Raw genomic sequence first — 24,240 nt, forward strand, 5'->3', positions numbered from 1 at the left:
TTATAAATTGCATAATCATTATTGGTACACCGTTTAGCAATTAGGTCAGAACTGAAGATGCAGCATTCACTTTCAGTTTTATGGATATCACACTTCGCTAAACGTTGAAAATCCTTTAACGTCAAGCAATTAAATGTTTATAAATAACCAGTAACTCGTGCTTTGTGTGAGGCTTTAATTATCTTCTATTACCGCGAAAAAACTTTATTTTTGATTGATGTCTGCTAGTAATTTTTAATTCTTTGGGTATAATTATCCTCTCAACATTTGTAATTAATCAACAACATTGGGGTACTGACTTTTAAATCGGCCATTTTGAAATATATTCAGTATACAAGGTGGTTCTTAAATTTAGTGATATTTTTTAGATATTTCGAAAGAGATAGCAGATTATGTTTTTGCGATATCTGAAAAGTCTTTTAGTCTTAGTCCATCAACGCAATTATTTATGTAATACATATTATTCCAATCTCATATAGGTATTGCAGTTTTAGAGGGTGATAAGTATTTTATTCAAAACTTTTTTAATTTGACCCAATTTAAAACTACTTTATCTCTAAAAAACTTGAGAAGTACATAGATTTTTTTACGGAAAATTTTCAAAATATTTGATATTTTTCGAAAACTGTTCAATTTATTGAAAGTAAACGAAAATACTTTCTTAAGTGTAAGATTAAAATGAAAAATATCTTAAAAAGCTTTTAAAATTACAATAAATAGAATATCTACCATCTGCCTCTATAGAGAACGTTAATGATATATTACTTTAATGGTGAAGGTATTCTACGTTATAACTGTTTAAAAAAATGCAAAACATGTCAGTAAACCCTTCATTTTTGAGATACTGCGTGTTGAAATTAAAAAACCACATTTAAGTATATCTATTTTATGCTTGTCGTAAACAGATAAAACTTTGGCTAAGGAAGTAATTGATTAATTATTTATTATAGACAAAAGTTGGTACACAAATCTTCCAACCATTGGCGCAGCTGTGAACACGGAAACACCGTCAGTCGCCCTAGAATTTCAACACCACCAAATATTTTGCAAAATTGGGTCCTATTAAATTCCAGTTAGTTTAAAAAAAAAATGCTTCATTTTATTCGAAAAAAAACGAAATATAAAATAAGGCGGCATAGTCGAATATATTCGAAAGAAACTCCAAAATTATTCGTCTAGCAAAAAAAATTTTTGATTTTTTTGTATTAATACAATTTTATATAATATAAAAATCAAAAATTAAAAAAAATCATTGGCGCGGCATTTTAAAATTATTTAGGGGGTTATTGTTCTTCAGAAAATTAAAAATTCCTCCACCAATGATTTTTATGGACTTATATTTAAAATTGACTCGAATAATATTAATATTAAATTCCTGTTTTTTCGTCTTGATAGGGGATACAACCACCAATTACTATTATAAAGATTCAGTATGCAGTCGCTGAATACTAGAAGGGTGGTTGAAAGTTTATCTTTTTTATTTAAATTGTTTCATTGCATGGTTGATTTTTAGGCTTTAATCTATCTACGTGTTCCGAGACCTGGCTCTCGTAAGAATTCACTGTTTTACTGTCGGAATGCTAGAACAAATGTGCTTGTAAATTCTCCTGTTTATTTAATGGCTAATAATTATAACCAAATAGCAGATCAGTGTGACTTATTTCATTGCAATATTAATGATTTGTTAAGAATTTCGTCCGATTATTTCAATAATTTTCAATATTAGATAAACGTTTCGCTTTTTTCCTCTTTGCTGTTTTTTTTTATTTTGTTTATTTATTTGTTTTCTTTATTTGTTGTACAGTAGTATGCTTATATTATAATTATCTACTTATATTTTGTCCTGTAAATGGAATGTTTTCCGTTGGGCAATAAATGCATTATTATTATTAATATTGGAGTTATTTTCCTTTATTGAAGTATATTCCTAGGTTTGTTTGAATTTAATACAATAATAACAACTGAGAAGTGGTCTATATCTTTTTTTTTTAAATGTCAACCGAACATTACAATTTCTAAAATATTTAGTGATGTTGAAACTCTAAGATTTTTTAAAGAAAGTGTTTCCAAGTCCCGGCGCCACTGATTGACGGATTTGTATACCAAGTCACTAAATTTTTGCCCATGTCATTAGCCCCAGTTTCAACAATCTACTGTTTCAGATATTTTAAGAGATATTTAAATAATGAGTTTTTAAAATTTCAACAGCCTGTATGGCGAAAAACCAAGTGTTTCCAAACACTTGTTTTATCGATTTCTGATGTAGAATCCACAAAGTTAGGTAGAACATACCATTAACACTCGGTATACATATATCTTCTCTAGTATACAGGCTTTCCCGTAATGAATTGTACACAGAGTAACAAGTGATTGGTAACGTCATAATAATAATGTGATCTGGCCAAACTTACCTTAGTCCAAAAGATGATAGTAACCGAATTACAGGGTGCTAGTTTTATTTTAAAATTTTTTAAATAACCTTCGAAATGATCGATGGATTGGAAGAGGAAATTACTCCGATGGCTACCTCGTAGCCTTTGGAATCGACCAGAATTATGGAACGAGATATTGAATGCCTCACAGTTTATTAGAAATCAACCCAACATTTTTTTTTAAAGTCCGTAAATCTTTAACAAAAAGAATTAGAAAATGTATGGAAGTGGACGGGGCCATTTTGAAAATTTAATAAAATAATTCACGGTTATGTCCAGTTATGTTGCTTTTGATAAAATAAAAATTAAATTGCTTCTCTAACTTTCTTGTCGTATATTGAATTTTTTAAAAGCAAATGTTTCGAGAACCGTAATTTCTAGCGACATCAAGAAAGTATACCTTTTTTATGCAAAAGTGATAGAAAAAGAGATGTTGCTATCAGAAAATAAGATACTGTGTCTAACAAAAAGTTTATTAACTTTAAAAAGCGTCGGGCTTTAAAATAATGCCACAGTTATGAGAAAATTTGAATTTTTCATGTCAAAAAACCCGGGGATAGCGAATTTCGCTTAAATACAATTAACAAAATTGAAAAAAAACATTATAATTTTGACATCCTGTAACTCGGTTGCTATCAACTTTTGGAAGGTAAGTTTGGCCAGATTACGTTATTATGACGTCACAAAATACCTGTTACGCTGTGTACAATTCATTAGAGGACACCCTGTATGTTCCCGAAAAAGCTCTAAAGAAGTACCCATACATTTTGATGTACCTACCTATTATTCGGGAAAATTTAGGACCAACGTAATTACCAGGAAGATATAACATGAGGTTTCGGTTTTGCATGTAATACTTCCATTTTAAAAATCTTTTATATCTTTCACAAATCTTTGAATGAATGAAATCTTTGAGAAAAAAATAAATTTATTGATAGTTACTTTGGTGACCTAAAAAAATTGTAGGTCTGCTTTTTTAATTTTTAAAAATAATTACATAAACTTATTTTTACAAGGCCTACCTAAATCCGAAGGATTGCCCACTATTTTTTGAATTAAAAGAAAAAGTTCTTAAAATCTAAGAAGACTACACATTATAAATAAGGATGGATTATTTTCATATTAATGTATTAACTACAACAATTTCAATAACAGTAAATTAAATTATACTTAAAAAGTTACAAACATTTTTTTCTCGTGCTTTTAGAAAAATTTAATGAAGCGCTGTCCTTACGCATCCCTTACCTTAATTATATCTCCCGTCGATACAGAACGAAGAAAAAACGTAAAGTAAATCCCACATAAAAAACCCTCAAAACACAGCGAACTCGTCGCGCCAGCTAAACCGAAATCGCCCAGCTAAATCACTTTCGTTTTTCAGCAAAAACAAAAAAAATAGCGTCGAGCGTCCCTTCACTTTCAGTCGAGGAAGTACCCGGGTATGTGCATATCGTCGGCAGTAAAAACGCTCAGATACTAGACCGAGGATAGCCCGTGGCACAGTCACAGTGCGCGACACTTGCGATTTAAAGTCTTCTGTTCGGTGGAGCACCGACTACTATCGCGAGTACCGCGCTCGGAGAAAGCACATGTTCCTCCAGCAATGGGTTGGTTTGTTATAATAAGTTGGGATGCAGCACCGAGCTGCTATTGGCAAATACTGATGTTTGTTCGATTAAACAAACTTTAAAGCCTAGCCTAGTCCATGATTGTTTTTGTCCGGTACAAAAACATAAACATTCCCCGTAAGCGAAACCACGCGTTAATGGAGTATTTTTTGCTTGTCCCTGAACGAAAGCTGACAAATCTGATTGATATTACAAAAATCTGTAAAAATAATTTTATAAATGCATGTGTTTCAAACACAAACAATTGCCTACAAACAACTAGTGTGGACATGTTTGTTCATAAGCACAAGAAAATTTAAAGTACTGCTTTTTTAAATTTTGGAATTTGTATAAGCATTTTAATGAATTCACAAAAAACTTCGGAATCTAGCGTCATCATTTATTTTCAGTTCTTTCTCAGAAGATTTTCAGGAAGTTGTATTTCATCCTGAAAAATGTCATCTTTTATTTCAGAATTATTCAAAAATTCCTATAGCTGCTTCACTTTAATCCCACGAAATATCGAAACGTGATGTGGACGGACTACTTCTGCTCTTATTGTTAGTATTTGTTCAAGGGCACAGAAAAACATTTAATTAACGTATGGTTTTATTTACATGCAAATGTTTTTGTTTTTCTATGGGACAGTAGGTTTTTAAACCCTCAAACCTCTCTCACATTGGAAATGAACATAGTTATGAAGGATTAAATAAAACACTTCAACACTGATATATTTATTTATGAATTCACACAAACAGTAATAAAGGGTAATTTAACTAATTACTAAGTAATATTTCTTTTTTTCTTTTTGGTAGTACCTAAATTGTTTTTAATACGTATGATTATTTGGACGACCTGAATCTTTGGATACTTTAATTATGAAGACACGTGGATACATCTTACAAAAAAATTTGATAAATAATGAAACGGCACAAATATCTCCAATACCGTTAGAGATAGGTATAGGGAACCTACACAGTTTGAAAGAGTTTTAAATTTCCTAACTCCCAAAGTAAAAATATACTGGGTGTCCCATTTAAAATAACCAAGTTATTGCTGTTTAAAGTTGAGAAAATCCAGCAGTTTTTTGAACACCCTGTATAATACTAAGTGACGACAAATATAATAATTTATAACCTCAAGGATCTATAATATACTCTCCAAAGCTGCTTCCTTAAAATAATTTTTTTATTGCTAGTATTAAATTTCTACGCTAAGCCTGCATTTTCACTAAAATTAAAATATCTCACAAACAATAAGTCTTAGTTATGCAGAACCTTTAATAAAGTTCACCTATTTTTTAATGGTGCTTTCAAAAATGCATTAAAAAACAGGGTGTTCCATTTAAAAATACATAATTTTGATATGGTACGCTTTTCCTGAACACCCTGTATATTTCAAAATATTTTTAAAATGTAGCCGTAATCAACCTACACGTACCCACCTAAACAAGTTTCTATAATATTTGCCGTTTGGCCCCTAGCCATCGAGGTGTTACTGGTGGCCCACCCTGTATAAATTATGAAAGAAAATATGATTCATTAAAACTGAAAAAAATAAAGAATATTAGAAATTTTACAGTGTAAAAGTGTCTAAAGTCTCTAAAGCAATAATTATCAAAGTGATAAACTAGAGAACAGAAATTGCCAGGAAGATTTTTGTATTTCCTGTTTATTTATTATTAGTACATAATAAGCCTCCCTGTTAGAAAAATAATTGCTAATTTAATGGCAGTAATAAGTAGGAACACTCAACGTCACTCCAATAATTTAGACAGCTGTTAAAAGTACTAATGAATTAATTTCACAGTTATGTTGGAGAAATTTTTGTCGGAAATCTTCCGGTATATTTTAGTTATTTTACCCAACTAACTATTAAAACAATCTAAAGAGAAATCTTTTACTAAAGTAAATACGGTATATAATTTAAAAATGTTCTAGGTTTTCTTAGACAAAACAACAATCTTTTACTAAATCAATTAACAATAATAAAATAGTCCCCGTTGTTTACTGCGGCAATCTGACGCTTTTGTTTTTCTAAACCATGTTCCCGATTAGGAAATTCGAGTTCGAGCTCGAAAATGAGTATGCATAAGGAAGACTTGATTATTGATTATTTATTATACTGACATATGCAAAATATCACCTGAACCAATATAACTTCTCCACACCAAATAACTAAACTATTTTCCATTTAGTCACGACTAAAAACATCAGCTTTTTGTAGGCAATGAAAATAAAAGCAATAAAAATAGGGGGAGGTATATTAAATACCACTTATTTATAGTTTACTTTATGTTACGTCACTTGTTATTTATGGGCTACATCTATCTTTGATTTACTGGACATGGGTTTTATTTGCTTGGTGGTAATAATATATTGACTTTTATAGGTATGCATGCCTGTGTATACCTAGATATAAGAGACGACGAGACATCCATTTTAATTGCAAATTTATTTAATAAATTCCTCTTATACAGGGTGATTTTACTTTAAATACTGAAATTACATTAATCGATTCCTTATTGAAAAATAAGTACACTTTGTTCTAAAACTTTTAACTTTAGGAAGCTTTATTTTCGAGATATAGGGTGTTAAAGTTTAGAAAAAATATATATTTTTTTGTGTTATATCTCATGAGCATTTAAGGAGTTTACATAAAATTGGTACTCGCGTATACATGAACGACAGTCTCCCAATACGCTAGTAAAATATTTTTGATGGCTTTTTTTAAAATCTTGAGGAGTTCGAGTGTCATATGCTATAACTATATTTAATAAGGATTTATTATTAAATTAAATGAAAACAAAAACAATCAAGATCCAAAAATTTTTGTAAAATCCTTATAGTTTCCGAGAAAAAAATTATTGTTGTAGTATTTACAACCCTTACATCGTTGGGCTATTGTAGTCTCTAGCATAATTCGTGTTGTGCGCTGTACGCAATGCGCTCTCTCCGATTTAGTATTAACGTTTTTGCGAGTGTTTACATTAGTTTTTCAAGTGTCAAAAATGGATTATAGTCCAGGCGGTAGAGCAGTAAATGTAGGTTTTGGCGTTTGTGTTTGAAGTCATCTATTTTATTGTACAGAAAAATCCCAAATACTATCTGGAATAAGAATCCGAGTTTGCCTATTAAAAAAAAAACACAATGCTAAATTAAGAAGAACAACAACAAAAAGAAAATGAGCCGTTTTTCGTCATATTTTTCCCTGTTGAAAGTAAGTCCTAAATAAAAAGTAATTTTTAATTTTTTGTTTATTTTTTGTGTTTAGTAGAATATCATATAGAGCAATTTTTAAAATAAGTAAATAAATATTGATGAAACTTTGTGAACAGATAGTAAAACATATGTCAATTCTACCATAAAAATTTTGCAACGATCGAACGCGTGGTTTTCTGTCGACAGGATTGTTAATTAAGAAATTTCAAAAAGTATAGAAAGGGCACACAATTTTTTAGTGATACTTGTCATAATAAACAATGATCAATACTAAAAACACCTATTTCTTCATTTTTATAACCATTTAGAATTTTTTATTTCATTAATTAAAACCACCAATTAATTTTATTGATTAAATAACCTGCTGATATAAAATAGGTGTTACAATGTTTGTTATTTCTTTCCTTTGGAAAAATTCTTTCAAATTTTTGTCCATTCATTTTTTATTACACTTTGCAGCTGACTGCATGCTTTGCTTTGCCCATGGTCTGGTTTTACAATGGACCAGTTTCCATTGCCAAACAGAAGTGTATTTTTAAATTATTTTCGAACTGCCCTTTTTCATTTTTTTACAAAATTGTATCTGTAAATGTATATTCTAATTTTTTTTGCATAAATTACCCTGTATATCATTTCAATGTCAGGTTAACTCAGAACAGAAAATAAAATAAGTGTAGGATCATAACAGATTAATATTTCATGTTTTTAATAAGTTATATATTTTATTGATTATTAGTATTAGGTATGATTTGATGAATAACATTTTAATTACAGGCGTGGCTTTCGGGAGAAAATTCTAAGATTTGCTGTGTTCATCTTGTTGGAGGAGAAAAATCCAATAATCCACTGAACGACTCTTACAACCTCACAATATTTCCTCCAATATATAGAAACAAAAAACAAAATTTCAACGCACATTTATAAAAACTATTTTCTTATTTTTGGAAAGAAGTTAAATGAGTTCTATGACCATTATGTACAATTCCAGTTGAAACTGCTAAAGGAGTTCAAGAACGAAACTATTTGATTCTGTTTTATAAGATACCACAAGCTGTTTAGATTGTGAACTTCTTGTCGTCCACAGCTGTACATTTGGATTAATACGTTTTTTATTCCGAGTCACTCTGCAAGAGTGTATCTTTGAGTATTAACCTTTTATGTACAATGCCAAGGAGATACATTTTTTTTAATAAGACAATGACATGTTGGCATAGAAAATTAAGTGCGTATTATTCATCCAGCTAACTGTTAACTTTTTCAGTTTTACACAGGTGTTAGCCGTTCTTTAATGGCTTAAACAGTATTTACAATTCTTTGTATAATTGCAGGCAATTTCCGTTCAATTTTTATATTGTATCGTTTACAGCTAGTCGACACTTATTTTAAACAAACGCCTGATAAATAAAATAAATAATGAAATGAACATTTAAAAAGTATTCGCTACGCTTTCAATACAATCTCTTCTTGGAGAGGTTGAATATCTTGGAAGACATAATTAAAAACCCTTTTACGTGCGACCATAAGAAATCTTCATGATAATGTTTTCCGGATTATCGAAAAAGTTTTCACAAGTTACCAGAGGTTTCTAATTATTATCACCCGAACAATAGTCTCGTTTAATAAATCTTTCTCTTCTTTAAAAATGTAATTGAAGCACGCGATGAGGAAAGAAATAAAAATCGATTGGCTCTCGTGATGTCATTATGGAATATCGACATTCGGTTATTGAGTTAAGAACTAATATAAAAGTAATACGAGTAGTGAAGAGGTTCAGTGGTAATAGAAACCTCTTCCAATCTTCCACCACCTGTTGCATGACATTGAACATCCACACAGATAGTTAATTTAGTCGTAATTTGGGGAGAAAGTTTTCGAGTGAGAGAAATAGGTAGAATGTCAAGGTAATGTAGCTTTAAACAAAAACTTTCCTTGTGGAAACCGCAACAATTAATTGTTTAGCGAATTAGTCGTGCGGCGTGTAGGTACTCACCTTACAAAAGAGACTTGAGATAAAGTTAGTTTGCAAGTTAATTTGTACGATTTGCTCCATTTGTTGTTCTTAGTTAATTATTAACAATTTATTATGCAACATGAATTCGTCACATTGTACGGTATATGGTATTTCACATTCTTCGAATGAGTTGGGACCAAGAATTATTTGGGTTCTTCATCTAGTGGTTGGTCCTTTAAAAAGTCTCATAGCACTGCGGCCTAATTAGGCCTATTGTGCGTCCCACTACTAGTCCTATTCAACAAGCAGATTTGTCCTTTTTACAAAGTCCAAAAGCTTCCTTGCTGACACTTCTCTCAATTCCTTGGGTTCCAAATAGGGTCTCCCAAGGAGCGTCATTCTGCTACGTGCAAATCCCGGGCACTCGCCCAGGATATGCAGAGAAGTTTCCTCCGCTGATTCACATCCTCGGCAGACTGGACTGTCTACAAGCTTTAGCTTATGTAGATGTTTCCTAAAGTGACAGTGTCCCGTTATGAGTCCTGTTACTCTCCTGAGCCGGATTCTATTCAAGCTCAGTAGCTCATTCGCTCTTCCCTTCGAAGGATACTCCATAAGCTCCTTAGAATGGCTATGTCCTGGCCTTGAAGTCCAGTATTTCCCATGTTCTGTCTCTGTCCATTTGCCCATAGCCCGCCTGACCACACTGGGAGATGTGCCACAGAAGGGCTCCGGGCCAATGAACACTGTCTCGGATCCCTTCCGAGCAAGTTCATCCGCTTTCTCATTTCCACAAATGCCTTTGTGCCCTGGCACCCAACACAGTCTGACTGTATTGTTGGTGGTCAGTTCAGTCAGAATTTGTAAACAGTCCCACACCAGTTTTGAACTTACCTTGTGTGCGGCTAAAGCTTTAATTGCAGCTTGACTATCAGAGAATATATATATGAGTTTACGTCTATAACCTCTACGTACATTCTCTGCCAGACACGCCATTATCGCGAATATTTCTGCTTGGAATACAGTAGGGAACTCCCCCAGACTGTAGCTTGCACTCCATCTGGGTCTGAGTCCATATATTCCTGCACCCGTCCCTCTGGTCATTTTGGAGCCATCTGTAAACCATACTAGGCTCCACCTTTCCAGGGTATTAAACCTTTCCTCCCACTCGCTTTGATCCTCTATTCGAGTCTCAAATGGCTTGTGGAAGTGAAACTTTGGAACCATCTTGTCGGATACCATCCCAAGAATTGGTTCCGACATAGATGTATCTTTGATCCTGGAGTGGGAACCACCCCTCCAGTCATTGTTATTCCTGAGTCGATATGCTGCTAGCCGCGCTTCTCTTTCCACCACTATATGCAGCGGTGGCAGATTTAGCATGACTTCTAGTGCAGCTGTCGGGGTCGATGCCATCGCCCCCGTTATACCTAAACAGGCCAATCTCTGAATTCTATTCAGTTTTTCCCTCGCTGTGGTCTGTTGTGTTTTCTGCCACCATACCACAGCGCCGTAAAGAATCCTGGGTCTTACTATCGACGTATACAACCAGTGTGACATCTTTGGTTTCAGTCCCCAGGTTTTCCCAATAAGGCGGCGGCATACACACAATGTCTGCTTCGCCTTACTCACCACTTTTTCCAAGTGCGCATTCCAGGTAAGCTTATTATCCAGTATCACTCCTAGATATTTTACTTCCCTGGAAAATGTAATGCCCCTCTCCCCTATTATAGGTTCAGAGAGTCCAGTTAAATTTCTTCTCCTGTGAAGGGTACTACGACCGTTTTGTCAGGGTTTACTGACAGTGCCTGCCCCTTACACCAGTCATCTATCCATTTCAAAGCCTCTTTCATGAGTTCTGAAACGATAATATTATGTTTCCTGACTATGAGAACGACCAAGTCGTCCGCATAGCCTTGTGTATAAAATCCCTTTCGATTAAGGCCCTCCAGTGCGCCGTCCACCACTAATCCCCATAACAAGGGAGACAGTACGCCTCCCTGGGGGCAGCCCCGGCCTACCATACACCTGGATGTTTCTCCCGGTGTTACTATCCGGTTTCTCAACATGGTATCTATCCAACGACACAAAGTGTCATCAAGGCCCCTGTTGCGAACTGCCGAATTAATAGATTCGAAAGGTATATTATCAAATGCCCCTTCAATATCTAAAAAAGCTGCCAAAGCTAGATCTTTGTCGCCCATCGCCCTCCCTATCCTAGAGACTAGGCCATGAAGAGCTGTGTCGACTGATCTGCCTGCCTGATAAGCGTATTGGTACCTGTGTAGAGGAGTTGCCCCCAACACCCCGTCCCTTATATGCCTATCAACTATTCTCTCCAACGTTTTCAGGAGGAAAGATGTTAAACTTATCGGGCGATATGCCTTTGCCTGGGCATACGATGTACGCCCTGGTTTAGGAATAAACGCCACGTTCGTCGATCTCCATGCCAGCGGTATATAACCAAGTGCAATGCTGGCTCTGAAGACGAGTGAAAAGCTACTAGAAATATGTATACAGGATGTTACAAATTCACTTCTCACTACAGGGATCTCGGAAACGGTAAGAGATACGAAGTAGCTTAACTGGCACCAAAAAAAAGCCTCTAAAAAATCAAGGCTAACATGATTAGTTTTCGAAATATTTGAAAAAACCGAAATTTTGAAAATCCTGAATTTGGAGGTCAGGTAAAGGTCGTTTCAAGGTCAAACTTGTATTGAATTTCGACCAGTGCGTATATAAGTTTTTGTTTGAGGGAGGAGAACTGAATTCGGGGATAGCTTAGCCCTACAAGGTCACATTTAGGTCAAATCAAGATAATTTCACGGTCAAAGTAAGAAAAGGCCTTTCAACTGTAAGTATGTATGCTTTTGAGGTCACTGAACCTATAAGGTCACCTGGAAATAATGATTGGAATTTATTATACCTGTAACCGCAACTGTGAAAGGGCATGTCAGATGTATTTATATGATTATCCTGAAAAAAATTAGACCGAATTTTGTTTGAATTTTGAGCACTCGAGAGACCTAGAAATAACTACAGTCCTGACTTGCAGAAATTGGTACTAATTCTAATACTTACGATCGTGTATGGCTAGGCAGTCTTTTAGATGATTTTTTGGTGAACCCTGTATAGAAAAATCACATTTATTCATTCCGCTTTGCTTTCCGATTCAATGAACACGGGGTATGAACCCCCTTCAAGGTCGATATAAAAATAACCTCATAGTAAAGCAAACTGTTCTTTGCATAGCCCAAAGCTATGTTATTTAAAAATTATTTAATCACACGATTCGCCAATTACCCGGTTATAAATAATTAATTAGTTTCATTTTCTCTCTAAGCCGCTCGAACGATGGTAAAATTTTAGCGTTTTTATGTAATGTTTAACAAATTGTAGGAATAGAAAGTTAATAATTTAGGGAAAACCGAAAGTGAATCTTTAATTATGCTTCACAGTGCTCGCGCCTCGTTCATCCAAAAGAAGAAACGGTGGTTGTGTAGTTCAAGAGAATTAATTTCGTATCAAACAGAGGAAAAAATCTTTTCTTGTGTATATATGTACATACATGATTATTATTCACTTTAATTGTTATATTTAACAGGACAAGCATTAAAAATTATAAATTGATACATTATTAAAAATTTTAAGCAATTATTATTAGACTGACGTAATAGGCACCAAGAAAATTAAATAAATTGCTGTGATTGCAGTTGTCATTATTGTTCTTAAAAGTTTGAATTGAAATGTTAAGTTAAAAATATTTGGTGATACTCCCCAGACGTTTCAGGCTTCAGAGATTGCACGTACGTCTACTGTAAAACCTGAATAATACGAATTACGAAAAATACGTTCCTTGGTTATTTTTCAGAAAGGGCAAAGCATAAACCATCCGAATATTCCACGATGAAAGTAACTGATACGTGAAGAAGACATCTTGTGATACGTAGATCAAAATGGAACCTAACAACAAATCAACAAATTGCGGATTTATCATTAGGTATTAATTACTGTTATAACAGTTTAAGTAACAAATTGCATGTTTTTATAGCACGCGTTCTGAAATCTGTGGGAAAAAAACAATTAGGCAGGTTCTCATGTCTGTACTACTGCTTTCTTCAAATTAATGAACAGTTACATTATAACATTATCACGAAAGAGATGTACCAATGATCTATACTCTATAATCTATATTATAGATTTCTGTTTTAATTCTCTTCTTTAGCTTGATGTATCCAGTAGAACTCCCCAAAGCATTTCTTGGACCAGTTCTCCTTTGTATCTATTTGCTCTTCAGATATCTAACCTAATTTCATTTAATTCATATACAGATTCTTCATGGTACGAGGCCTATTAAACGTTTCAGAGAAACTAAAGATAATATGACTCTGAAATTTTATTTAGGGAGTTTATCAGTTATATAAAATAATGTCATAAACGTAGGTAGCACTTCCGATTATACCGAGTCAACTTCGTTATTTTAAATGGAACATAAAAATCTGTACCTACATCTAACCGTTTTCGAGATAATCGACATTTTATAAAAATTTTGACAGGTGTAAGCGTTTTGAAAATTCCTTATATTTTCCTTCGTTCTGGCAGCTTTCAATTGCTTTTCGGTATACATAAAGAACATAATATGCACTACCATTTACTATCAAAATTACCTGAAGGAAATTATACTAAGTATCCCATTTTTTATGTTACATTTTGAAACCTTAAAACCGACAAAGCTCTTTAAATTCAAATGAAACAACCTGTATTTTTTTGCATTATGAATCAGAATTATTAATTGTATTTCAATGAAACAGAATAATTAATAAGATTATTTCGGTTGGCTGTCTTAGAATTTTTCACGAATTTTTAAAATTATCGTTATAGTTTTTAAAGAATAGCAAACATAAATAATTTCAAATAACTAATAAATGCATTATCAGATAATTTTATGAGATTTGGAATGAAGTTGAAAAGATATAATTTAAAATTTTTGGTTACTTTACATTTCATTGTTCTCTTAATGAAAGGATAGGTATCTACTTATTTGCTCTTTATTGTAATTACAGTTACTGATAATATCATCCCACTGGAAGGAAATCTTATTATTATTTTTTATACAAATATTCCCTCATTATTTAAAAGATCCAACAAACGCGAAGCAACACATTTTATTAATGTAATTATGAATAAAAAAATAATAATAAAACATATTTCAATGTTCTACAAAGAACGTTATTGTATGTAGCTGGCCGAGTTCATTCGCGTCCAATTTAGTATAATTTTCTTCAGGTAATTTTGCTAATAGGAGGTAGTGCATCGTATGTTTGAGTGTTGTCAAAAGCAAGTGAAAGTTTCCTGAATGAAGAAAGATATAAGGAATTTTCCAAGCGTTTGTCTCTGTCAACATTTGTATGAAAAGTCAATTATCTCGAAAACCGGTTAGATTTAGGTACAGGGAAGTACATTTTTGACTTATTTTTATTCTAACTTGTCGATAGTACAATAATAAACTAATGTAAAAAATTAAAGGGTCAAAAGTATTTCCGAAATTCTTCCGTGATTTTTGACAGACTGTATTCAGGTGGAATTTAGGAGGAATTAAAAAAAAACAACCAATATTCTAGTTTTTAGATCTTTCGGTCGAAATTTTTTAGGAGCTACGGTGATCATACAATTATAAGAAATAGCACAACAAAATTTTACCACGGACTTGGAAACATTTTTTTCAGCTGATGAAACAGATAGCTTGTTTATTCAGCTTCAATTTGCTTTTATTTTTTAATTTCGATACGACCATTTTTCATCGAAATATCGGACTTTTAATGGAAAAGGATCCTTTTGTCTTCAATTATCGATATCTTGGCGACAAGTGGTCGTATAGAGAATTGAAGGGCAGTTTCGAAAACTGGAGTAAATTTGCTATAACATGCTGCCGTAACTTTTTGGAAAAAACATTTGTTTTATATTTTACACGAATTTTAAAAAACAGGAAAAAATCGTAATTTGACGCGAAATGACTAATGTTAGGCATGCATGACTTTTACAGTTTGATATACCCAGAAGAACCCTGTGAAGTTTCATCTCGATCTAGCGAACCGTTTCTTTGTTTCAAACAGTCAAACTTTTGAAAAAAAATTAAAGCTTTAGCTTTGAGCTTAAACACTTCATAATCATGATTAAAATGGAAAAAAAAATTTTGAGGTTTTCTCAAATTTTTACCGCAAATAACGTTTAAACTGATAAACAAAAATTTTGAATTATTTCATTAAACAGAGCACATCTGATAATCCCCGAACACAAAATTTCAGTCATGTTATCTATGGTTTCTCCGAAACGTTTTCTTCGCAAATTAAGTGATAAGAGTGATTTTTATCGTTTTCGACAAATAACATGACTGACTTAGAATTACATTGAAAAATGTATTCATATTTCATAATTACGTACATCATCTTCTGTGAATAAGAAATACCTACGCCGCCGCCACTGGTAACTTTACGAAAGTGCAGGTATCAAGTATAACAACGCTGAATCTGTGGTTGAATATACATAGTACTGCTTATCCTTATACCATGAGTTTGACTCCAATATCCACAATCTACACAATCTATATCGTAATGTTAATAATGTCTAGTAATAAAAGTAACGCGAAACCGTTAGTTTAATACTCGCCGAGCGGAATGCGTCATATTTACAGATAAGGAAAACAAACAAAACACCTAGTACCTACTTCATAAGATGGCAAAAGATAGGTTAGGTGAACTACGAAAGGTAATTTATCGAATTTATTACACTTACAATTAACATTTAAATGTTCAAATTGCCCTTAGGTGCAAGATAAGAAAACCAACGATGTATCCATTGACGTCGACGAGGTGAGGAATGGTTTAAATAAATAGACATGTCTCCGAAATCGAACTGTTTCAGGACACCAACCCGGCGCTTGGAGGCGACCTGAAAAAAACATTCGAAAGGGCCGAAGTGCTGGGACAGTGGATCGGGACCGTAGAACAAAATGTCGTGGCCATCCGGCAGTACATCGGCAAACTGGACGACTTAAGCATTAGCCAGAAAGGTGGGTAAAAAGTTGACGCCATTATCGCTTATTAATTTGGTATTGTGCCTACTTACTGTGAAAAAATCATAATCAATAATGATTAGATACCACTAAATTATAAACTAAGTATTTATGCGAGATGTGCCAAGGATATTACACGAACAATGTCCGATTACCTTGTGGTTACCGTGACGTTTTAATGGCCCGCGTATTTAGTAAACATAGGCGTGGCGTTAAAAGGAGTTAAGGATTAAATTTTATTTTATTTCCTAATTGATTTATAATCCGTGTAAATTAGACCAAACACATGCCTGTTTCAAAAATCGGGCCTAAATCGAATTTTATGGGCTTAAAATTAAGTAAAAAAATACACAGAATAAAAGCCTAAGTGTATTTGTAGAGGTCGAGCGTCATATCGTTTATAACAAAAGAAAAAAGTTCAGTTTTTCGCTTATATCTCGGAAAATAATAGTCCAGGAAATAAAGAGTTGGACGCGACTTTTTGTTTCGGCAAGCTGAATTTATTACTATAGATGCTAAATATTATGTACAATAACAGTTTCCACAGTCATAAAAATGGGGGGGGAAGATTGTTTACAGGGTGGTTAATTGTATAATTACAAAAAATACATTTGAAAGCTTATTTAATCAAGCATTCCGACAACTTATGAGTATGGCTGTCAGAACTGAGCCGCGGGACATTGGCGTACGCATTATTTATTAGTGTAGTAGGAGAAATTGAAAAAATTTAATTTCGTCGACTATAGCGCCATCTATCATGAATCTAAAAGTATACTTTAAACAAATCCTACGTACATTTAGCCATTGAATTCGAATCTGCAATAAAAAATAGAGGTTCCTATATAAGATTTCAAAGTTATCCCCCCTCTCACCTACAAGGGGGGCGGAGAGGGACTAATTTTAACACTAATATATTCCTTATGTGGTGTGATTAAATTTTGATTATGGACATTTTTTTTCGTAGTGTTTATTTCCCGAGATATTTGCAAGTTTCAGATTAAAAAAAATCAACTGGTTTACATACATAAAGCTTAGGATTTTCTTCTTCACATTGCAAGGAATAGGCGGCCTTTATACATATATTATTATCATTCGGACACATACCTAGATATATCTCGTCATTACTCTGGATCGTTATAGATTTGGGGGAAAAAATAGAAAGCCTGTTTCAAAACAACACGAGCATATGCCACAAAATCAACCCGAAATTTAAAGAAATGGAGGAAGAACTGAGGAATATAAACGTCGAATCTGCCGAAGGCAGGATAAGATCCATACAATATAATACGTTGAAAACTAGGTACCAGAAAATATTCAGACAAAACAGTTCCGAGTTGGAGAACTTTAGGAATATCCAGAAGTCCCACTTGGAGGCGCAACTTCGAGCTAAAGGAGTTCGGGTTACTGACGAGGAGCTGGTATCGCTTTTAGAGAATAATACGGATATCCAGTTGTTCACAGATAATGTAAGTGTTGGATCTTGTCATTGTACATATTCATTAAAACCAATTAAAACGCATCATCAGAAACATCTAAATTGCTAAATCTCAAAATATAATGATAATTTCTTGATGATATTGTTACACGGTTATGCAACCAAACTGACGTGTAGGTGTTGTAAATAGCAAATTTACTTTCTATATCAACGATGAAGACAATTTTTTCTTAAGGATGGAAACTGATGCATCTCTGGTTGCCTAAATTATACCGAAAAATGGTAGAAAACAGCCCTTTTTTATTCCAATATATCTTTTTAAAGCAATGGAAGAAAGTAGTAAAATTTCATATCACATTTGGCAAAGTATAAATGAAGACAGTAAAGCAAAAATTAATTGGGATAGGTAAATAATTCGTGAGAAATTAATTTCTAAATATGAAGGTTTTTTTGGACTTTTACAAATAAACGATTATTTCTTCATAGTATTATAGAATTATGCAAATTTTTATATAGTTGTCTTTTAATAAATAAACTGATTAGACTTTATTTCATAGTTTGTTCAACACTTTATTATTTAAAAAGTTATATTGGAATAAAATTATTAAAAAATATTCATTCATGAATAGCATTATATCTGTCATTTAATTCGCTTGATTTGTAATAGATGTCGCATTAGTAAACATTTATTTTTGAATGGACTCGGGTTATTTTTAACGAACAGCTGTTGTATTGTGGTTAATTTGCTATAACCTGAATCTGAATTGGTAGTCATGGTTTCTGTTAATTAATACGTAAATATTTAAAGAATGTCATGATCATTTTAGATATATTATTTTATAAAAGTATATAAGTAACAGTGCAAGTCCATACTATTATATAATTTTAGAAAATATGAAATATAAACAATTTTTAGTTTATTTAAAACCATAATTTAATATACCTATATTAGTATCTACGGTTAGTGGATAAGAGGGAAAACATTTTTATTTTCAATTCTACTAGAAAAAGTAATTCGTGACCAAAAATATTTTGTTTTTTAATTGAATATGGTTGTCATGAAAAACTGTAATTTATATATATACAGGGTGATCAGAAATTTAACAAAATTAATAACGTTGAAAAATAAACTGCTTTTGTTTTTGATAATATAAAAAAATGTTAATAAGAAAAGTTGTTCATAACGGAAAGTTATGTTATAATTACGATTTGTGAATAAAGCGGCTTACTTTGGTATAAACAGAAATGAAAAAAATATATTTTTAATAATTAATATTAAGTAATTCTTGATAAAAAAAATCGCATATTAATATAAATAGAATTTTAATTGTGAATATACATAATAATGAGAAAATATAAAAAATATCTACGATATACTTATTTTGTCCAAAAATTGTGTAAAGAATTATGTACAAAAGAACGATTTGAGACTAAATTTTTTTTATGAGAAATAGGTATTCAGTTCACTTCACTTGAAAAAATAGTTGTAGGTACTTTAATACCTCCAATATAAACAGAAATTCTGTGGAACAGTGTAGTTTAATAAATATGTAAATAAACGAAAGTAATAAAGAAATAAATATAATAGGTACAGTAGAACAGGAAAAAATTTAAAAAATCATAAAATAAAATTTCTTTTTATTAATTTGAGCTTCTATAATATATTGTGGATCCACACATCTTTTTCCTTGTGGAATATTTTTTTATATTATTTCTGGTAGTATACAATTTTTATAAAATTGTTCCAAATTTGTTGCCATTGATTTTTTCCATAATTCTTCATCTTTCTTAATTTGTTCTACATAGAGCGGGTTGTTTTCACCACTATAGGTATATTACGAAATAACATATTATATTCTCCCGGTTATATTAACTGTCTCTCTATCTGAAAGTAAGAAAAGAATTTTACCAAATAATATGTGTTATAAACATAGATAAATATAAATTTTTACCTATTATGCTTTTGATTTACCATCATGATATATCTAGTCATATATAGGGTGCCACAATAGTGCGATAAAGTTTAATATAACTGCCTGTAGTAGTGATCCGAAAAAAGTTATTTGCTCGGATTCACATTTTATTATTATTTCCATTATTCATTATTTTCAGACCGAATTAAACATTCAGAATATCTTGTTTTTGACCTGAAAATTTTGCCCTATACAACTATAACTGAAAATAATTATAAACCTTGTCACAATTGGAACAGCCTGTATGTGCATTGCAACAACAATATGTCATATTTTATATTACGGCTAAGTAAGCGGAAAGTCTATTGTCGCATATGTAATTTTTATTTTCAAATAATCAAATACAATACCTACATTTATTTTAATACCTATTATTTACTTGAATTTAGTACTAATACTTACTTACGTACTTTAGTTGTACTAATTTAGTACAACTATGCCCAGCAAATTGTAATACTTTGTTAATATTTTTTCCTTCATTTAAAAAATAGTAAACTCCACAAATAAAATATTTCGCAGCCACAACGCAACAATAAAAGATAACAGCTCAAAGATCCATACCAGAAATAACTACATTCGCACCTACTCTTGTCCGAATCCATATAAGTACTAAAATGTAGAAAATAATATGAAATAAAACTTTTAGTTGGTTGCAAATGTTATAAATTTGTACAACCACTTGCCATCCTCCTTTTTTGTAAATATGTACATATGTAGAAGATAGAAAATAGAAATATTTTCAGAACAAAAAACCGGCCGCAAATTGGAGTTTTTATTATTTTATTACCATTCTCTTTTTATGAGATAGCAAGGGAGTGGGATGGACGTATAGGCCGGACAACTCATTATCATGCACGTGTGCGTGCACCTGGCATTTTCTTGTTTTTTTTTTAGGTGCCGGAATTTGAATGAATGAAATAATCGTACTATTTTTACTATAAATGTATTTCCTGTAGCGACATCTATATGAATATTGTAGTACTTTGTTAGATGAAACGGGACTTCAATTTCCGTTCTTAACAAATTCCTTTCTTCAGATTATTGCAGAGACCGCAGAAGCGAAGCGGGTGCTTGCGGACATAGAAGAAAGACACCAGCAATTACTGAAAATAGAGAGGATGCTTGTGGAAGTTAGGGATTTATTTTTGCAAATGGCAATTCTGGTGGATACACAGGTATATTGGTTTATCTTGAAAGTTATTAAATTGACTTTTAGAAACAAAGTATCTACTTTTACTTTGGATAAAATAATTTAACATTAGTTGTGGAACTTTTTGAAAGATAATTGACTCAATGTGAGAGTAATGTGCGCGATGATGTGACAGTAATCAGAATTTCATGGAAGAATTCATATCAATTGATCTGAAACTAATATAATTTCTGCACGTATGCATAAAAAAATTAGAAGTAAACGTTGACATCCATAAAATTGATATACAGGGCGTAACTTTAAGGGAGGGGGGGAGGGGGCTTGAAGTGGGTTGGTTGGTTATTTTTTATAGGTAATAGTCCAAATCACTCCTCTCTTCTCAACACTGATAAAGTTGTGGTTTTTATTAGAAAAATCCATTAACAAACCTACTTCTGGCAAATTAGAAGAATTTACTTTTACGAAATTTGCTTCCATTTTTTAAATTTAATATGCACAAAGGCTGAAACATTCTGTAGATGCAGAGACTGATCTGGAAGTAGCGCCAAGCCGGCTGTCCGTCCCATGCGGTGACGTCATTGCATTGCCACGGCTGAGACAAATATTCCCATTTTAAAAATCATATAGTTAGAAAACCCCTCAACGGATTGAGTTGAAATTTTCAGGATCATCTAATCATGAGTAATACTTTGTGTATACAATATAAGAACGTTTTTGAAAATTTACTTAATGACTCATTGGGCGTGCACTAGTTGCTAGCGCGCGCGGTTTGAGGTTACACTAGCCAGTCCAGTGGCGGGGTATGAAAATTATGAAATGAAGGTTAAAAAAATTTTCAAAATTTTACACAAGTTTTCAATACAAAGACTTGTGATGTATGGTTCTAAAGGTCAAAGGAAATTTCCATGTAAATATGATCTCCATTCAAAGTAACACCCTGTATAGGTACCGAGAATATATTTTTTTATGAAATAATATTATCTATTTATTAAGTTAAAGTTTCTTATTAAAATAATCTGTAGACGAAAAATATTTTGTAACTAGACGAGTGTCGTCTTTTTTTTTCAAAATAATTACTAATTTTGGTGTGAGTTGTTACAACTTTTGTTTTTACATTGAGCAAAAAAAATAAATAAACTTCTAATAGTGCCTTTAATTAGTTAAATAATAGTAATAATAATATTTCCTTTATTAACTTGAAAATTAAATTCCATGCACAAACCATTTATTTTATCATTCAGAAACGGATAACTTTGTAGTAGTATTTTTATAGACAAAAGTGAATATATTGAATATATTCGAATACTTAAAATTAGTAGGTAATAACTACCACAAGTTTTGATATGAATTATTTGTTTTTTAATTTGCTAGTATTTGCACAACTGCAAAAAGTTAAGAATATCTTATATACAAATCTTTTTAACACGTTGATTACAAAAATTGTTTTTAGCAAGATTTGATAGACAGGGTGGAATACCAAGCCCAGGCAGCTCAGAACTACGTGGGGAGAGTACCAAAGGTGTTGAGTAACGCGAAAAAGAAAAGGATCAAATCTCTGAAGGTAAAAATTAAACACAATCATGTCGGTACTTATTTTAACATGTTTTTGTTTCAGTGCAAAATCTATTTGGCGATCGCGATTACAGTGCTAGTTGCTATAATATTAATATTATTGTTCAATTAATCGCAGTCCTGATTTTATATTTTGTGACATAAAACTATTTCAATAGCTTTTGTACTTTGTAAGATAATACATATTCTGTCTGACTAATTTTTACAATAAAATTTTTTCCATAAATATTTCTTGCTTTATATTTCATGCCTCCTTATTCAGAGTGTCTCACGTTGACGGCCCATTAGAATTAATTCAGAGACTACTTCGATTTGAATATTGAAAATTTGGGATACTGGGTTTTCGGGCATGCCCTTCTGAACTAAAATAATGGCGTCCACGTTATAGCGGAAGTCGCCATCAACTTGCTTATTTTAAATGGAACACCGTATATATTATTGCAATTTTGGATTCTACGTGTTATTTTAGGTGGACTTTTATGAAGTTTCCCTATTTCTAAAATTAACCGTTTTCGAGATACTTAATTTTTTTCAAAGAAATGGAGAGAAACAGTGACTAGCTTCAAACCATGTGTATTTTATAGTAAGAAAGATAAAGCAACAATATTTATAGGGGGGATAGCTAGACCCCTAAGCTTCCCAACCATACTTTCAAAGTGGCTTAATTGCATACAGGGTGCTAGAAATTTAATGCCGAGTTTAGTTAAATGCTCTAGTTCCCCCTCCATGCTAGACGTTTAAAATAACGTGATTTAGGAGGGAACTGAGGGCCCGCTTAAAGCTACTTGTAGTTTCAATCTTTGAGTTCACGGTTAATGTACGCTTAGCATAGTACGCGGGTAGTGTTTGATGTCAGTGTGAGCGATAAGGACAATGCAGGTATTAATTTAAAGTAAATAAAAACTACTTCCTTACAAAAAAAACAAAGTAAAACTAAATTTAACGTAATTTAATAGATAATTATTATATCATCAAATACCTACATAGGTAGCTAATAATGACAGTTAGTAAAATATTTCACAAATTTGAGGAACACGATATAGTACAGACCTTGCCCAAAACTGGACGGGCACGTGCTTTGAATGAAGAAAAGAAATTAGACATTGCATTAGAACTTGTTGAAAATTCTCATACTTCAACTGTTTCATTGGCCCGCAATCACGATGCTTCTCGAACTGCAATTCGAATGTTTCTGAAACAAGAGAAATACCACCCTTATAAGGTATGTCTTGTCCAAGAGCTTTTGGAAGACGATTATGATGAGCGATTACAATTTTGTGAGGAAATGATGAGACGGTGTGACGACAATAATGGTTTTCAACGAGACGTACTTTTTTCGGATGAAGCTACGTTTTATTTAAATGGAGTGGTTAACAGGCACAACTATCGCTTTTGGTCCCAGGAAAATCCACACTGGACATGCGAATCGCATACGCAGCATCCACAAAAAGTTAATGTATGGGCAGGTATCATCAACAACAGAATGTTGGGCCCATTTTTTTTTGAAGAAAATCTTACTACTGCACGCTACCTGGATTTCCTAACATTTGACCTGGTACCTGCTCTAGCTGTGATTTTCCCTAATGAAATTGATCCAGATATACCGAATGAAAGAATTTGGTTCCAACAAGATGGCGCTCCCCCACATTTTGGTATTGATGTTCGAAGATACTTAGATGAAATGTTTCCAAATCGCTGGATTGGTAGACGGGGTACAGTTGAATGGCTGCCAAGATCACCCGACTTAATACCCCTAGATTATTTTCTTTGGGGATATTTGAAAGAAAGAGTCTACCAGGACAGACTGGATAATATTGAGAATTTAAA

The 24,240-nt window shown here is 32.5% G+C and overlaps 2 protein-coding genes across 3 annotated transcripts in view; one reads left to right on the forward strand and one right to left on the reverse strand.

Moving 5' to 3' along the window:
• The window catches only part of LOC108904047, a 42,823-nt gene extending 38,749 nt beyond the window's left edge, over nt 1-4,074 (reverse strand). For both annotated transcript variants that reach the window (XM_018706424.1, XM_018706423.1), the window contains exon 1: nt 3,678-4,074. The gene's annotated coding sequence lies outside the window, so the exon portion shown is untranslated. The remainder of the gene's footprint in view (nt 1-3,677) is intronic.
• Nucleotides 4,075-15,771: 11,697 nt separating this feature from the next.
• Nucleotides 15,772-22,641, forward strand: LOC108904039 (syntaxin). Its single transcript, XM_018706414.1, has 7 exons — nt 15,772-15,976; nt 16,036-16,080; nt 16,133-16,280; nt 17,424-17,749; nt 20,729-20,866; nt 22,292-22,402; nt 22,457-22,641. The coding sequence occupies exons 1-7, from the start codon at nt 15,944-15,946 to the stop codon at nt 22,523-22,525; spliced, it is 870 nt and encodes a 289-aa protein (XP_018561930.1). The 5' UTR covers nt 15,772-15,943; the 3' UTR covers nt 22,526-22,641.
• Nucleotides 22,642-24,240: the final 1,599 nt, after the last annotated feature.

This window comes from Anoplophora glabripennis, unplaced genomic scaffold (genome assembly GCF_000390285.2).
Source record: "Anoplophora glabripennis isolate ALB-LARVAE unplaced genomic scaffold, Agla_2.0 scaffold14, whole genome shotgun sequence".
NCBI classification, from domain to species: Eukaryota; Metazoa; Arthropoda; class Insecta; order Coleoptera; family Cerambycidae; genus Anoplophora; species Anoplophora glabripennis.